This window comes from Rana temporaria, chromosome 4, assembly GCF_905171775.1.
Source record: "Rana temporaria chromosome 4, aRanTem1.1, whole genome shotgun sequence".
Lineage (NCBI taxonomy): Eukaryota > Metazoa > Chordata > Amphibia > Anura > Ranidae > Rana > Rana temporaria.
This window is the reverse complement of record NC_053492.1, coordinates 353,985,607-354,003,794: the sequence shown is the minus strand read 5'-3', so window position 1 is coordinate 354,003,794 and position 18,188 is coordinate 353,985,607. Positions and strand designations below refer to the sequence as shown.

Below are 18,188 nucleotides of genomic sequence, written 5' to 3'. Positions count from 1 at the left end.
TGCCATTTTCTACTTTTTCACTGAATTTTTTTTATAGTGCCGATTAACCTCCCTGGCGGTATGATTGTGTCAGATTTTAGGTGCTGAAAGCGGTACCATTATTTTGCATGGAAATTTGGCGTTTTATATTGTAGGCCTGCAATTCTTAGGAATAACTCACTTAAATCTGTCCAAACCAGAGTCTAGTAGACATCCCGGGTATGATAAAGTTTGAAACACAAAATCATAAATTATAATATAATAACTATAAATAATTATAACAAATAATAATATAACAAATTAATTAATAATGTAATCAAATCAAAAACACTGAAATTTGCTCAGTTGCAGAATTGTCGCTGTCATTACTTTCAGTGTCTGAAGATGAATTTCCCCAGAAATCGATATTGCTCAATTCTGCAAGTGATTCTAATTTATTATCGCTGTTTTCTAGCTGGTCTAAAACCACTTTTGACATAAAGGGACACTTTTTGGTTGCTATGGACAATCTCCAGTTTCCAGGCAGAAACAGTCTTTATTATATAAAAGTGCATGCAGGACACTGGGCAGACCACTAGGGACAAAGGGGATGTGTAATGAATTTATACAGTACAGTAATATGTAAGATTACAGTATACTGTATGTATTGTGTGTTTTTACTTTTTTGAATTTGGCACCGAACTCCGCCCCCATGCGTTGAAACGTCGCAGGGAACAGAGCTTGACGGCACTCAGACACTGTGTGAATCGAGCGGAGGAGCTCGCTCACACAGCGGGGAGACAACGCAGGATCCAGGGGACAAGGTAAGTAACTTTGCCTGAATCCTGCAATGCGATCCCAAGTCTGGCTCGGGGATACCGCTAATGGTACTGGAATTCCACCCCGAGCCATACTCGGGAATACCGCTAGGCAGGTTAAGCCTAGGTTTGCATGTATGAGAAATGCAGCAATCTGTGCAAGTTTCCCACACTGCATGCAAATCACACTCCCTGGTGATCTGCTGCAGGTGTCAATACAAAGTTAATGACACTTCAAACGCAGGTCAAAAATGCAGTGCGTTTGCAACGTCAGCTGTGATTGATAATAATATTAAATAATACCATTCCCAAAAAAGTGTTAACCCTATTCTTCAAACCGGTTCCAGAAACTGAAGGGATATTGTTAAACGTGCAACAGGTAAACATAATTACCATAATTACCAATTATCCAATATTAAAATTATAGATATTTGGAAAAGGCTTAGCATTTAAGTAGGATTTTGTCCATAGTTTGTATAAAATCACTTAACGTTTTAGTTAATATTTTGTATTCATATTTTATCTAGTGCAAGAATCTAAAAGCTAATTTTCACATGTCTTCTTCTGTCTCCTTACTGCCTGTTTTAAAAAAGACATGGTATCTACAGAGGTCAATAGCGTAAGATGAAATTTACACTGGTGGTAAATGAATCAAAGGAGTGATTCATTTTCAGATGATTCTGTCTGGGGTTTCAGTCAGCCAATATCTCAAGATTAGCAGATTCTGCTTTGCTATCATTTTTAGATAACCCAAAGTTTTCTGGGATTACCTTTTGAAGTGATAATCAATTACTGGAGACTTTTTCTATTTTACAACCATTTAATCTAGATCATATTTATCTTTTAATGTATAAACTCCCAAAGACAGGTTAACAGGTGCAGCAAAAAGTATTTTTATGATTGATAACTAAGAACTACCCCAGTCTGGCTGTTCTTTGGGTGGACTGAGGGGAGAACTGGCACTACACTTTTTGCTTTTTTATAAAGATATTACAAGTTAATAAATACGGTAACTCACAACTGTTTATTTATAGTTCATATGAATTATTATTCTTACTGACTGAGTCTTAAAAATGTGAGTCTGCTTTTAAATCAATCTGATTCTATTCTATGCGTGACTGATGCTAAATTAAAGTTGCTTCTACTATGGCTATAAAAAAATGTTTTGTCCCACAGAAGTCCCACAGAGAGAGGCACCATCCCCAGTTATGACCACAACTCAGTCAATTGTTACTACTACCACACCTACCACAACTCCAGAGCCTACAACTCCACAGCCTACAACAACTCCACAGCCTACAACAACTCCAAAACCTACAACCACCCCCACAACTACTACTACTACTACCACCACAACTACTACCACTACAACAACCAGGATGAGACCTCCACTGGTACGGGCAAGAGATACAGGTAGGTAGGTTGGAATATATTTATAAAATTCTTTCACATAAGTTTAGTAGACAGGTGTCTATTTTCTAAAAAATAGTTCACAAATACTGGTTTTAATGTGGTCCTGATTGCTATGTTTTTTAGAAAGGGAATGTTCACTACATTAAAAATACAGAGACATAAAGCAAGCCTTCACTATAAATGTGAAATAGACCAACAGAATATGCTGTAAGCAACCTTATTAGTAAAAATTAGAGGGTATTAAAACCCCAAAACGAAATTGTAATATATTATAGCTTAGTTGAAGTGGATGCATTACTTTGTTCATGCTTGTTTTTTGTTGGAAGACAACAGCATGTATTGTAATGTAAAGTATTGTGAACTACTGTATATACTGTATGCATTATACTTATCTATGCAGCAGGTGGCACTGTAGTATTATAGTGTTATAGTATGTATTCTATGTTATAACAGTATGCGTTGTCTATCTGTGTTGAGTGCACTTGTTTGTATTTAATTCCTGTTTCATGTGTCTCATGTTGAAAGACCTGCATTGCAATCCTCCATAAAAGTAAAGCCGTTTGCTGTATCCAAGAAGCTTCCAGCACATTATATCAATACTCTGACAACATTTTATTCTTTAAAGTAGTAGTAAATTCCCACTTAAAAAAAATAAGAACCCCCTCTTACAAAGAAAATAAAAATATAAAAAAATATAATTAAAGCTCTCAACAGTAGCAACCGGTACTCAAAGACCTGAGACAGCCCAATGTGGTAAGTCTGGGAGCTGATGAGCTGAAATTTGTTATTCATGGGGAGCAAAAAGTTGTTGTTTTTTTACACAAAATAATGCTGTGAATTGCTATTGATGACATATGCCCACATGACTTATTGATATCAGTGATAATTCCATATTATGTTACTTATGAATACATTAAGTATAAAAAATATTCAGTACTGGAAGACTTGTAAGGACAGCACTATATATAGCAACAAACTGAAACCCCAATAATAGTAAACGGTGACGAATGTCTGTTTTATACCAAAATACCCCCTCTCATCAAGCATTGGCAGCTGTTAATACCTCTTTAAAAATGTTATATTTATTTAGTAAGATAGTAAAAAGTACAGTAGTAATATAAAATGTACAGCAACCAATCACAACTTGAGTTTTCAAGTCATTTGGTAACCGTAATCTGAAATTGTTTTTTTTAAGGGTTACCACACTTACCTGTAGTGTGTCATACTGTATTTACACATTGCATTGCATTGCCTTGTTAAATAAATCTGTGATTCTTTTTCGATGGGTCATAATTATGTTTTTAGACTATTTTCAGTTTATGGATTAATTTCATTGCTGCTTTGATTTTGTAGGTTATTTAAAATATATTGCAAATTATTAATTCCTCGTCATTTTTTTTTTTTTTAGCCGCAAGTAACATTCATCCAGCGTACTCATCAGTTGTTGCTGCTCAATCAAGTAAGTGTTTGACAAAGGACAGCTTATCTTTGTACCCAAAATATTTAAGTAAACTCTTTATAAAAAAATTGTGTTGGTAAATTTGTGAATTGCACGGATTTGTGTTAATATTTTAGGGCAAGCCATGCCGGCTCCACAAGGAAGAGTTCAAACTCAAGGTATACCATTTCACATATTGTTCTAAAATGTTAAAGTGAAACTGTACACGAACAACTAGATACATAGTTAAAATACTTACAGTATATGTGTACCTGCCAAAGGATTTGTAATTCTGAAGTTTTGATTTTGTATTTACATACATTTTACAAACTACACAGCCAGGCAGAAAATGTGCACAGTTCGTGTTTAGAGCCCAATTCCAGGCTCTGTACTAACTCACAAACAGAAATTACCCTCTACCTCCTGAAGCCATCCACCAAGCATATATGTTCTGCTTTTATTTTAATATACTTAACTTTTTCTGATGGCCAGTCATGTGATGCGTTGGGTCCCCTTATGCTCTAATATTCTCCATTAAGGGGCAGTCCTTGGAGATGAGAGAGTGCTTTAGTATCATCACATCATCACTGCTCTTTGAATAAATACACAATAAATGCAGCGTACCATGGGGATGCTTCATAAGAGGGCAGGTTCATGGTTTCCCTGCATTCATAGTAAAATCCTCAGTAAAGTATTTTGGTTAAGTGATGCAGGGAATTATTCAACCCAGAAGACTAAGGGACATTGTAGGGCAGATGTAGGGCAGCAGTATTTCAGCCTGAGCTCATTTTTATAACATAATACTGCTGGGAGACAACATTTTTTTTTTAATATTTAGTCAAGAGTTGAGCCTGTCCCAATAGTTCATATTGAAAGAAATTCCCAAATTCACAGAAAATAGTTTGACAGTATTGTTAGATAGACAAAAGAATAACCCCCTTTGAGGGTGGGGCTTTAAAAGTGACTGAAAAAAATAATGAAATTAAAGTAAATAAGTATATGGCTTTTTGTTGATACATATCAATTTTTATTGTACATATAAAGATTAAAAATATATGGTTGATAACAGACAAGTAAAGCATTACAAATCCATATGATAGGTAGATGGATGTGGATGCCCATGTGGAAAGCTCTCACAGCTGAACCCAACGTTTCTCGCAAACCAGCCCTTCTTCAGGGATTTTATTCAAGCATGTAGAGGCAGTCATCTAATAAAACATATATATATATGAGTACAACAAATATTGAAATATAGTTATCGTGTACAATAAAAACATGAGAGCAGACAGAGCATACAAAAAATAGCGACAGGGGACTTCAAGAGTAAAGAATCTTACAGCAAAAGAATCCACTTGTCACATACAACTGAAAAGGCAAATCACAGCAGCTGATGATGGTGTGCGAAAAGCAGGAGAGAGAGGAGCCTGCCAGCCCTCGTCCACAGATGCTCCCAATGAGGATCCAAAACTTACCGTATATACTCGAGTATAAGCCGATCCGAGTATAAGCCAAGGCACCTAATTTTACCACAAAAAACTGGGCAAACTTATTGACTCGAACAAATGCAGCCTCACCAGCGTCCATAAACGCAGCCTCACCAGTGCCCATAAACGCAGCCTCAACGGCGCCCATAAATGCAGCCTTACCAGCACCCATGAACGCAGCCTTACCAGCACCCATAAACGCAGCCTCACCAGCACCCATAAACGCAGCCTCACCAGGGAGAGGGGGACCCCTTGGTACACACACACACATCAGTGTGATTGGCAGATCAGTCTTTATACACACATTATATCTATATACATTTGCATGCCATAATGCAATCTTAGTGAAAGTGTTTAGTTTTACTCACCAGGGGACGGTCTGGGGCTCTGCGAGGGACAAACAATTTTCAAATTCTGTCTGCCTTGATGACTCCTCCAGGCAGACTCCATCTGTCATCAAGGCTCCCCCGGAGTGCAGCCGGCCCCGCCGGCAGGTGCTATAGCACGGCACCTTAGTGACTCCACTGATCGACGCTGCCATTGTTCAGGACAGGCCAAAGGGAGCGTGGCCTCCACAACAAGGGGGGCAGGATTAGCAATCACATGGACGCAGGGTACGGGCACTGGGCAGAGAGGCAGAGGCGCTAGCTTGCTGTAGGATGGTCACGATCAGACGGGACAACTTCAATCACTGACTGGTGCCTGATGGTGACGCGACCACGTTGTCAGACTGGGATAGACAGGTCTCTGAATCACTGATGATCAGAGGCGCACAGCGGCAGGGGATGTCATGTTTCACACTATGTATGCCCCTGATTCGAGTATAAGCCAAGGGGTAATTTTCAGCACAAAAAAATGTGCTGAAAAACTCGGCTTATACTCGAGTATATACGGTACTCCCAGAATGTAAAGGGCTATCTGTATATTAAATTAGATACCAATAATGAATATAATTGGGAAATTTCTTGTGAAAAAGGAAAAAGGAAAGACCCACATATATATGTGATATAATGTAATATATAGAAACATACCATATATATAGGTAAGTATTTAGACATATGTGGGAAAACACCTACCCAAATAGCAAATAGTAAAATTATTCAAGAGACTTGAAAAATCAAGTGCTGATTCATATGAGACCAGAGGATAGGATAAACCTCGGGTCCAGGGAGTATACCTGTATGAACAGCATGAGCCAAATTAGTTATAATGCATCAGAATAATAGCTACAGCTAGAGGGCAGGGATCAGCATATAGTAAATAAAAAACCTGAAAGTAAGAGGTAAAGACACCACTCCTCTCAAGACAGAGCTGTCGCTGCTGTGTCTTTCTAGCAGCTGATGGTGTTTATATATGGTTACAGAGAAGCTGGCGCATGCGCCGTGATTGCGGTGGCTTAATGACGCCACCGCAAGCGCGATCAAATGGCGCATGCGTTGTGGCCAAAGAATGTAATGCCAGTGAGCCCTCGATATAAGGGCATACTGTGCATGCGAAAAGCAGACGGGGAGATGACACAGGATCCCCTGCCCACAAAGCGCGGAGACCAGCCACACGTATGGGACCGACCCCACGCTAGGCGGGCACCGGCGCGATCCACAGCCAAAGGAGGCCATGGGTAATTGATGGGGCGCATAGCGCCCCCCCGGCGCCGTGTGGGAACATTGACACAGGGACCCGGCAGGCTAGATAAATATAGGGAATAATATAGAAAAAAACTATATTAATCTCAATCCACACTTATGTTGATAAGAATATAGAAACAGTTTAACGAGATGAATTCACTTGTTCAAATTTATCAGGCATTTAGTTAAACTGTTTCTATATTCTTATCAACATAAGTGAGTTATTTCAAGTGAGTTATTTCAATGTGTTTGTCTGTTTACCTGGAGTTTCACTTTAATGTATCCAAACTGAAATTGAGACCATTCAGTATTGTTCATTGCAAATTCTTTTAAAGTTGTCAGGTCACCAGCTATTTATGCAAGCAGTCGACAAATAACCAGGAGTAATCCAGGTAAGAAAAACAATTAAAGCTTATAAGTAGATATAAACCACCAAACTGTTCTAGAATATCAAACTGATAGTTATATAAGACTTAACTGCAGCAATCAACTAATAAAGCTAAGTCACTCTTCCACCCCCATCACTCTATGAATTCACAAAGAGAAGCATCACCCGATTGAGTAATCTCTCTGCTCTTAATTCATGTGTCTGCACATTGATTGGCTCTTACTATTTCCCTCCCTGTCCCAGTGTGACTTTACAATGGATTACAGGAGGTTCATTATTAATATACATGTAACTTTCAATACACAATCAAAGCATATTGTTATATCTGTTCAATAAGTGCAATTGAATTACTTGTTGATTCTGCCAAAAACTCAAAAAATGTAAGCAGTGCTATCATTCTTCTACTAGTTATTAGGGATAAGAGTAAAGTTAGCTACTACCACAGGCTTGAAGCAATTCCTTTGAGATTCACAGTCCCAGAATATTTTTTATTTTTATTTTTGCAGATTTTGAGCAAATTTTTACTGCATGGCCTTTAGCCAGGTATGATTAGGTCTGATTTTTGCGTAGAAATTTGGCGTTTTATATTGTAGGCCCGTAATTCTTAGTAATAACACACCTAAATCTGTCCAAACAAGAGTCTAGTAGACATCCCGGGTATGATAAAGTTTGAAACACAAAATCATAAATTATAATATAATAAATAACTATGAATAATTATATAATGAATAATATAATAATACAATTAATTTCTTCACGATTCACTATTGCTCAATTCTGCAAGTGTTCTAATTTGCTATCGCTGCTTTTTAAAACCACTTTTGACGTAAAGGGACACTTTTTGGTTACTATGAACAATCTTAAGTTTCCAGGCAGAAAGAACAGTATATATAATATAAAAGTGCATGCAGGGCACTGGACAAAGCACTAGGGACAAAATGGATGTGAAATGATTTCATATAGTAATGTAATCTGTAAGAATTTTGTACGTTTTGAATTTGCCACTGGGCTCCACCCCCATGCGTCACGACACTCACAGGGAACGGAGCTCGGCACACAGAGGCATCGGGCGGAGGACACAGCCCGCAGACACAGAGAGGGGACATCTCAGGATCCTGGGGACAAGGTAAGTAACCTGGACCAGGATCCTGAGATGCAATCCCAAGTGTGGCTCGGGGGTTACGACTAATGGTACTGAAATGTAACCCTGAGCCAGACTCGGGAATACCGCCAGGGAGGTTAAACTAAGGCCAGCAGGCTTAAAGGAGCCAATAAAGGGAGCTTTTAAACAGCCCAGTTCCTCATTTTTAAAGGTGGGGGGGGCACAGAGCAGCAATAGTGTCAGTATGGGAGTGCTGTATTTTTTTGCTTTTACTATTGAGGGCTTTTTGTTTTTTATTTTATTGTTTTTCTTTTTTTTATTATTGTGTGGTTGATATGAGGTCGCTATTAGCTGCTGTTTGTTATTTTTAGGGATTTTTCTATGTGCTGCAAGGTTTCCCTTTTCAAAAATGGACTTATGTTACTGGGAGCAGTATTTTGGGGTTTTCATTTTTAGGGATATATATATATATATATATATATATATATATATATATATATATATATATCATGAGTTAACAAAATGACACCATAATACATCATATGACAACCTGCACATATACAGTATAAAAAAAGAGCAACTTAGAACAATACAAAAACGTGTAGTCTCAACGTGGTTCAGTTAAGGTATCTTGATTCATAATATTAACAAAAATATGCATCAGGTTATATCACATAATGGCACAATGTCACAATGTAAGTGTTGACCATAGACCAAGTAGCGCATGTTGAACAGACAGAGCTACTGTCCATCTTATCCCTGATTAAAACTGCCCTGCTGTTGCACAATTCTACAGTGCTATGTCACCTATGATCTTTTAATTCTTGTACTCATACAACATCATGTACTCTTTTTCTCTAACATATTTCAGCCATTCAGAGTCCCAACCGTTTTCCTTTTTGCATTTCAGACATTTCTTCCTCAATAAAATGTCCTGCTGCTGGCCAATTTTACACTGCTGTATCATCTGTTGTCTTTTAATTCTTAATGAGAGCTTAATAGGAATTGGGCATCAGCAAGTTTTGCATCAGCCCGAAAAAGACAGCCATAACAAACTACTTGCCAGTTTCTGATGAAAAATTTTTTTTTTGTCAAACTGACAAAACAGAGACTGTCTGTGAAAATCAGACTGTTCCGATGCATCTCATACAGATTTAAGCATTTTCCAAGTGTGTTATTTAAAATGATTTGTGTATTTTCTATATTGCCTTTGAAGTCACATGAAAAGGTTCTCTGCCCGCTATGCAGTATTTTTTATTTTTTTCCTTGGTACATGTCCACCATCTTCTTTTTTACAAGTAAATTTGCTTTAAACCCTAATGAACAGAATGGACTTGATTTTTCCACAATTGCATTGTTACCTAGATATCATTAGCAGCGCATTGATTGACTTTACTGGCTGTCTAGAACAGTGTTTCTCAATTCCGGTCCTCAAGGTGCTCCAACATGTCATGTTTTCAGTATTTTCCTCAGATGAAACAGCTGTGTTAATTACTAAGGCAGTGAAACTGATCAAATCACCTGTGCAAAATAATGGAAAGCCTGAAAACCTGACCTGTTGGGGCGCCTTGAGGACTGGAGTTGAGAAACACTGGTCTAGAAAGTTATCTGCATCAAACTGACACTAGTCATTTTGTCCCAATATTTCAGAACTTATAGGCTCTCTTAGCTAGATTCACAAAGAGTTACGCCGGCGTATCAGTAGATACGCCGTCGTAACTCGAAATCTAAGCCGTCGTATGTTTTAAGCCTCATACACACGACTGCGTTTCTCGGCAAAAACCAGCAAGAAACTTGCTGGGAGATATTTTTTTGCCGAGGAAACCGGTCGTGTGTACATTTTCGTTGAGGAAACTGTCGAGAAACTCGACGAGCCAAAAAGAGAGCGTGTTCTCTATTTCCTTGACGGGAATGGAGAAAATTGGCTTGTCGAGTTCCTCGACAGCTAACAAGGAACTCGACGAGCAAAATGATGTGTTTCGCCCGTCGAGTTCCTCGGCCGTGTGTACGAGGCTTTAGTGTATTCTCAAACTGAGATACACTTAAACCTAGCTAAGATACAATGGCCTGCGCCATAAGTCGTCCGTGAATGGGGCTAGACGTAATTTACGTTCACGTCGAAACCAATACGTCTTTGCGGCGTACTTTGGAGCAATGCACACTGGGATATGTCCACGGACGGCGCATGCGCCATTCGTAAAAAACGTCAATCATGTCGGGTCACGAGTCATTTACATAAAACACGCCCCCCTCATCCTCATTTGAATTAGGCGCGCTTACGCCGGCCCATTCACGCTATGCCGCCGTAACTTAGGAGGCAAGTGCTTTGTGAATACAGCATTTGCCTCTCTGACTTACGGCGGCGTAGCGTATATACGATACGCTACGCCGCCTCAAAAGTAAGCCAGTCTATCTGAATCTGGCTAAGAGTCTGCACTACTGAACTTTTTTTGACTCTTTTAATTGTGCCGCCAGTATTCCACATTAAAAATCCGATTAAATATTGGCCTGTTTTCTGCAGTAACTTGAACCACTAACAGACGTGCTTATTTCTGCCTCTCGCTCTTGACAGGTGCCAGTAGAATTCAGCAGATTTTAGCTGAAAAGGCAATTCAAGCAAATCCAAGTAAGTAGTACAGAGCATGTGAGTGTAAAATGTTTACGTAGTATTATATAACATCTGGAGGCAGGAAAGCAAATACTGTAAAATGTTATTATGGCACTCAGCTTGTTTTTATTTTTTCCTTTCCAATAAATCTATTCTGAATTTATTGAGGAGCTTTGCGATAGAAAGGCTGCCAGGTTTATGCAACACAAATTAAATATATATGTATCTAATAAGCTGAAAACTTGAGAAGAAAGTTATGGTTTGCATTTAATATAGAATTTCCGGACCACAAAGAAGAATGGGAGCCTCAAATTTTGAGGCTTCGGCATTGCCTGCTCTGTCTTATGTGACCTTGACAAATGAGGCAAAATGGGTCTTTCTGTTTTAAAATGCCAATATAAAATTAAAATCATCTTCTCTAAACTGTTATATTAATTTATTATTTAAAGTGGAAGTTGGAGCTTGTGCAGGGAAAAGAAGCAGGTTTACTTCAAATCCAGCCTCCACAACATTTTATATTTTCTGGAAGCAAGATAAGGAAGCCCTGTGTAAGCTCCAATGTGATCTCAGTCAGAGCTTACACAGGACTGAGAACATTCTAACCACCCCCATGCGAATGTACTGAGCGCCAATCACCAAGCACAAGTGCTGTCACATGAAAATAAGGGAGTTATCTTCAGCTACTGAATGAGTAAATATATATCCACGCGCTGCTATATGCTACCCCAAACTTATCACAGAAATAATACAAATATATAATATATTATAAGTGAAAGCAGCTACCACATAACAGTGCTAGGACACAGCATTCTTTGAGAAAGCCAATTCGGCATTGCGCGTCAGGTGGGGAGTGACATTATCACGCTGGGCCGGGCTTGGACGCTATTTTTTTAAAGAAAGAAAATAAAGCTGCAAGAATGGCCCAGCCAATCACCTGACTTGCATCCAATAGAAAATCTATGGAAAGAGCTAAAGATCTGGATGCATAGAAGAGGTCCTCAGAACCTTTAATATTTGAAGTCTGTGTGGAAGAATGGGCCAAAATCTCACCTGAGCAATGCATGCGACTAGTTTCTCCATACAGGAGGCGACTTGAAGCTGTCATTACCAACAAAGGATTTTGTACAAAGTATTAAATAAATTTAAGTTAGCGTGATCAATACTTTTTCGCTGTGTAATTCCATTTTATTATGGGCTGTTACCAACATGTGGTGAAAATTTCATGTCAATAGCACCTTTAAAAATGTATTTAGCTCGAAAAATGGTGACGTGTTCAATAATTTTTTTCGTAAGGTGTTCAATACTTTTTTTAACTGCTGCATTGTATATATATATATATATATATATATATATATATATATATATAAATATACATACACTCACCGGCCACTTTTTTAGGTACACTCGTTCAATTGATTGGTAACACAAATTGCTAATCAGCCAATCACATGGCAGCAACTCAATGCATTAAGGCATCTAGACGTGGTGAAGACGACGTACTAAAATTCAAACCGAGCTCCAGAATAGGGAAGAAAGAGGATTTAAGTGACTTTTAATGTGGCATGGTTGTTGGTGCCCGACAGCTAGTTTGAGTATTTCAAAAACTGCTGATCTACTGAGATTTTTACTCACAACCATCTCTAGGGTTTACAAAGAACGGTCCGAAAAAGCTCAAATATCCAGTGAGCGGCAGTTGTGTGGACAAAAATGCTTTGTTGATGTCAGAGGTCTGAGGAGAATGGGCAGATTGGTTTGAGATGCTAAAAAGGCAACAGTAACTCAAATAGCCACTCGTTACAACTAAGGTATGCAGAATACCTTCTCTGAATACACACAACATCGAATCTAGCAGATGGGCTACAGCAGCAGAAGACCACACAGGGTGCCACTACTGTCAGCTAAGAACAGGAAACTGAGGCTAGAATTCGCACAGGCTCCCCAAAATTGAATAATAGAAGATTGGAAAAACATTGTCTGAGTCTCCATTTCAGCTGCGACATTCAGATGGTAGGGTCAGAATTTGGCATAAACAACATTAAAGAATGGTTCCATCCTGCCTTGTATCAACGGTTCAGGCTAGTGGTGGTGAAATTGTTTTCTTGGCACACTTTGGGCCCCTTAGTACCAATTGGACATTGTTTAAATGACATGGCCTACCTGAGAACAACCAATATCTTACCTGCATTGTATCTCTGGATGCTAAAGAGAGCATCTTGTTCAAATAGTTACACGTTACATAGTTTGTCAGGTTGGAAAAATGACACAAGTGTATCTAATTCAACCAATAGGAAATATAAATGAAGAGTAGAATAGAATAGAATTAAATAGAATACCTTCATATACAGAATCCAGTACCCAAAAAGCCCATAAAGCATGATCCAATTTGATCCAGAGGGACAAACAAAATTCCTTCCTGATCCTTTAAAATCTGATATTCCCCAGATCAACAGTCTTTTGGTGGTATTACCTTTAAATGTTAATATCCAGTCATATTTTGTGCCTTTATGAATGCATCCAGCTCTTTCTAAAACGATTTACTGAACCAGTCAAAACAAGATATTGAGAAACGCTCCAAGCGGACTACAGGCCTCCTGCCCTGGAGTGGTCCTCCCACTTCCGACCCAGCTGCCTCCGGCTCCTAGAGTATCACCCTCTACTCTGACTGCATTGTTGGTACCCGGCCTTAGACTGCATCACTGTTTTTCTTTTCAGGTATGGTGTAGCGTAGGCTCTGACAAGGATGTTAATCGGAGCATGGAGCTCCGACCGTGACCCGCGCGGTTAGAACCGCCCCCCCAGCACTCGCATCGATCCCCTTGGATGGATCGTCATTGCTCCGCCGCGGAGGTCGCGGGTATCTCGGTAGGGGCCACAGGCCCCCGCGGGGGTATCGCGGGACACTTCGCCGTGGTGGGCAATGAAGGGCTGAAGGGCGGTGGCGAGGCTTACGTGAGGAGCTCAAGATACTTAGCGATACCGTCATGCCACCAAGCCGCTACTCGGGACGGGCGATGGCACGCTCACTTGCCTATCCTGGCCTGCGGCTCAACCCCTTTGAAACATTACCAAGCCTCCTAAGGGTTCAATGCTAGGTGAGAAGCCTACTCTGAGGTGGCACGACACGATTTGTCACAGTTGTTTGATTTATTTGGTATATTTAGTTACTGTTGTTTCACGATTGCTTTTGACACTACTCACTACATCTGCTGGTGAGTCCGAGCCAACCCCCACACAGCTGTACACAGTGGTGTGCGTACCGCACGTAGTGGTGTGCGCGCCGGGTGTGCACTGTAACCCCCCGACTAGCCCCATCCCCCCTTAGGTGAGAGGTTCCCACCTCTAGTCTCCTAATCGGTGCAGCCCATTCCCCCCCAGACACACCCCTCCGATTTAGTACCAGCCCATTGCCGATCCCCTCCATTCATCTTTATCCTCCCCTTTTCTCCTCCATCTGCCCCCCCCCCCCCCCCAGCCGATATGACGCGCAACGCAATTCCAACCCCAACTGCCCACACGCAATCCCCTATCCCATTACAGCTTAAATTATACTCGCTTAACGCGCGAGGGCTCAATATCCCTGAGAAGCGCTCGCGCCTGCTATACAATATCCAGAGGGAGAAACCTCACGTTGTCCTCTTACAGGAGACTCACTTTCGGTCAGACAGTGTGCCCGCGCTCCGGAGCCCCTACTATCCGACGGTCTACCACGCCACTACCGACGAATCCAAATCCAAAGGGGTCTCTATCCTCCTCTCCAAAAACTGCCCACTGCAGGTAGACGATGTTCAAAGGGATCCACAGGGGAGGTTCCTCTTCCTCAAGGGGTCAATACAGGGGTCGCTCGTCACAATCGCAAACATTTACGCCCCCAATTCAAAGCATGTACAATTTTTCCGGGACGTAACGTTCCAGCTCACAGCGTTCCAAGTAGGAACGCTGATCCTGGGCGGAGACTTTAACGTCCCCTTAGTCCCCCTGGTGGACACATCCAACGGGACCTCTTGCCTCACATACCGCGCCCTCAGAGCCATTAAAACCCAATTAGACCTCCTGGCCTTACACGATTCCTGGCGTACGTTACACCCAAACGAAAGAGATTACACCTATTTTTCATCATTACATACCAAATACACACGTATTGACTTGTTCCTCACCACCCAGGACGCCCTCCCCCTTCTCTCGGAAGCCACTATTGAACCCATGGTGCTATCTGATCATCACCCTATCACTATGACACTAACGTGGCCGGGACGCCGCCCCAAGTCGGGTATCTGGAGGATGGACGATTCCATTCTCCTAGATTCTGTAGATTTTGCCGCTCTGTCAACCAGGCTCTCCCAGTTTTTCACAGAAAACGAGTCCCCAGAGGTCTGCCCAGCCACTGTGTGGGCCGCGCACAAATGCGTACTGCGGGGCGAAATCATCTCTATGATGGCGAAGCGCCGCAGACGCAGGGCTGCGCGCATCACTGAATTGGCCGACCGGGTCAAAACCCTCGAACGCACGCACAAACGCACCCTAGCAGCAAACACCCACGGGGAGCTTCTGTCGGCAAGGCGGGACCTGTTGGGAGAACTGCAGATTCAATTGAAACGCAAGTTCGCCCTAAGCCACAAGCTCTATTACGAATTTGGAAACAAATCGGGGAAACTCCTGGCAAGCGCCCTACAGAAAAAAAAATTGGCCCATACTATTCGCACCATTACATCCCCTACCGGGGTCTCGCACTCCAGCACCGACCATATAGCAGACCAGTTCAATCAATACTTCTCGTCGCTGTACAACTTACCCACACCCCGCGTAGCGAAAGAGGCCCCGACACGCTCAAAATTGATTGCGGACTTTCTTGATGATTACGGCGCGCCCCCTCACCCGTTGCCGGATACGTCACATTTAGATGCGCCGGTGACAACCGCTGAAGCTCTAATGGCGCTGAAGCAACTGAAACCCGGTAAGAGCCCGGGCCCCGACGGCCTATCCTCTGGATACTACAAATCGTTCTCTGAGGCCCTGATCCCCAAGTTTGTAGCGGCATTCAATGATATCCCTCTAGCCCCTCACACCAGTACTGACCTGCTAGAGGCCCACATCACGTTAATACCTAAACCAGGTAGGGATGCTACGCTCGTGCCCAACTACCGCCCCATCTCACTCCTCAACGTGGATGTAAAACTATATGCGAAGATCCTGGCTAACAGGATACTCCCACATTTGCCGAACCTGATTTCCACAGACCAAGCCGGCTTTGTCCCTGGCAGAGAAGCCAGGGACAACACCACCAAGGCTATTAATATCCACCACTGGATGTCCACAAAGAACGCTCAGGGTTTCATGCTGTCCCTTGACGCGGAGAAGGCGTTCGACAGGGTGGCGTGGGACTTCATGTCCGCGGCCCTGCTCAAGTCGGGCTTCCCTCCCCGCTTCCTTCAGATGATTATGGCCCTATACTCCTCCCCTACTGCCAGGATCAGGGTCAATGGTCAACTGTCGAGCGCCTTCTCCGTGGCCAACGGTACCAGACAGGGCTGCCCCCTCTCCCCCATTCTGTTTGTTCTGACCCTGGAACCGTTCCTCCGCAGGCTAAGGGAGAACCAAGACATCAGGGGTATCACGATCAACCGCAGGCAACACAAAATAGCGGCATACGCGGACGATGTCCTGCTGTTTTTAACAAACCCTTTGGTTACCATACCCAACCTCCTGAAAGATTTTAAGCTGTTTCACACGCTGTCCAACTTGCAGATCAATTTCAGCAAATCCACGGCACTCAATGTCTCACTGCCCCAAACCATGGTTGAGCAATGTAAGTTGAATTTTCCCTTTCGATGGGAACCTCACGAGATTACTTACCTGGGAGTCAAGCTCCCCAAGCGTCTATCAGAACTCTACACCAGAAACTTTCTCCCAGCGCTCCAATTGATCAGGGGAGATCTGCTTAACTGGACAAAGGGCACCTTCTCCTGGTTCGGCCGGGCAGCCATTCTGAAGATGAATGTGCTCCCTAGGCTGTTATATCTACTGCAGGCAGTCCCAATTAGACTCCCTCAGACCTTTTTTAACTCTTTTAAAACAATCTGCAGGTCCTTCCTATGGGCTGGTCGCCCGGCAAAACTGAGCTGGCCTAGGCTTTCCCTCCCTAAATTGAGGGGTGGCATAGGCTTGCCCGATCTGCTCCAATACCACAGAGCCTGCCAGTTGGTCAGGATCGTGGACTGGCATGTCCATGGCCAGAGCAAGGGATGGGTTGAGGTTGAGGAAGCCTTCTCAGGGACCCCCCTAGCACACTTACCATGGATTGCTCCGCAGTCAATCCCGACGCCCTGTAGGACTCATCCACTGATAGGGCCTTCCTTGTCCAACTTCAGATCGGCGTGCAAAACGTTGGAAACTACGCCTTATCCCGGCCCGATGACACCATTGACTCGAAATCCTGACTTCCCAGCTGACATCCAGGTCTCGGATCAGATTGAGCCCCAAACCACCACCACACTCCGCGCCCACCAATTTTTCCAAAACGATACACTCATGCAACACTCGGCCATGACCGCCAAATTTTCAAACCATGTTATTCCCATGTTCAAGTTCTTTCAACTCCGACACTACTTCCAAAGTATCCCGTCACAGGCGAACTGGCACAGGGACCTGTCACCTTTTGAACATATCTGCTGCCACACAGAACCGCAGAAACATTTGATTTCGGCCTTGTACTCCCTCCTTATGTCTAAAACGCAACCCAACACCGACATCCACCGTCTATGGGACGTGGACCTTACCTTCTCTCTCTCCAAGGCCGAGTGGGAATCGGTTTGGACACATGTACACAAGGGCTCAATAAATGTCTCTGCCCAAGAGAACAGATTTAAGATATATTCTCGATGGTACAAAACACCCGATAAGCTGCATAAAATCTTCCCCAACGTCCCCTCCACATGCTGGAGATGCCAATCGGACACAGGTTCCCTCCTGCACGTGTGGTGGGACTGCCCTCTCATCAGACCATTTTGGATGGCGGTGCACGACATCATCTCCCGCATCACCACTTGCTCGCCTGAATTCACTCCTGCCCAATACCTCCTACACCACTCCTCCGGGGCTGCCCCAAAGTACCGTAAATCACTAACTCTTCACCTCATAAACGCCGCCACCCAATGTATTCCCCTGCACTGGAAATCGGCCTCCCCCCCCACTGTCGCCGAATGGGAGTCCAGAGTCGACAGAATAGAGGAAATGGAACGTGTCATACATCAGGCCAGGGACACACATGACAAGTTTAGGCTGACCTGGGCATGTTGGTCTCACTACAGGGACCCATTTCGCCAGTCGTCCCCCATAGATGTCTCCCCCCCCCCCCCAT

General features: G+C 42.6%; 1 protein-coding gene across 3 annotated transcripts in view; it reads left to right on the top strand.

Moving 5' to 3' along the window:
* VIT (vitrin) overlaps nucleotides 1-18,188 on the top strand; it is a 201,572-nt gene that overhangs the window by 124,047 nt on the left and 59,337 nt on the right. For 2 of the 3 annotated variants that reach the window (XM_040350843.1, XM_040350842.1), the window contains exons 9-13: nucleotides 1,953-2,189; nucleotides 3,598-3,648; nucleotides 3,765-3,806; nucleotides 7,072-7,128; nucleotides 10,799-10,852. In XM_040350843.1, coding sequence (XP_040206777.1) covers nucleotides 1,953-2,189; nucleotides 3,598-3,648; nucleotides 3,765-3,806; nucleotides 7,072-7,128; nucleotides 10,799-10,852 — 441 coding nt within the window. The remainder of the gene's footprint in view (nucleotides 1-1,952; nucleotides 2,190-3,597; nucleotides 3,649-3,764; nucleotides 3,807-7,071; nucleotides 7,129-10,798; nucleotides 10,853-18,188) is intronic. The other variant, XM_040350844.1, reaches the window with a different exon arrangement.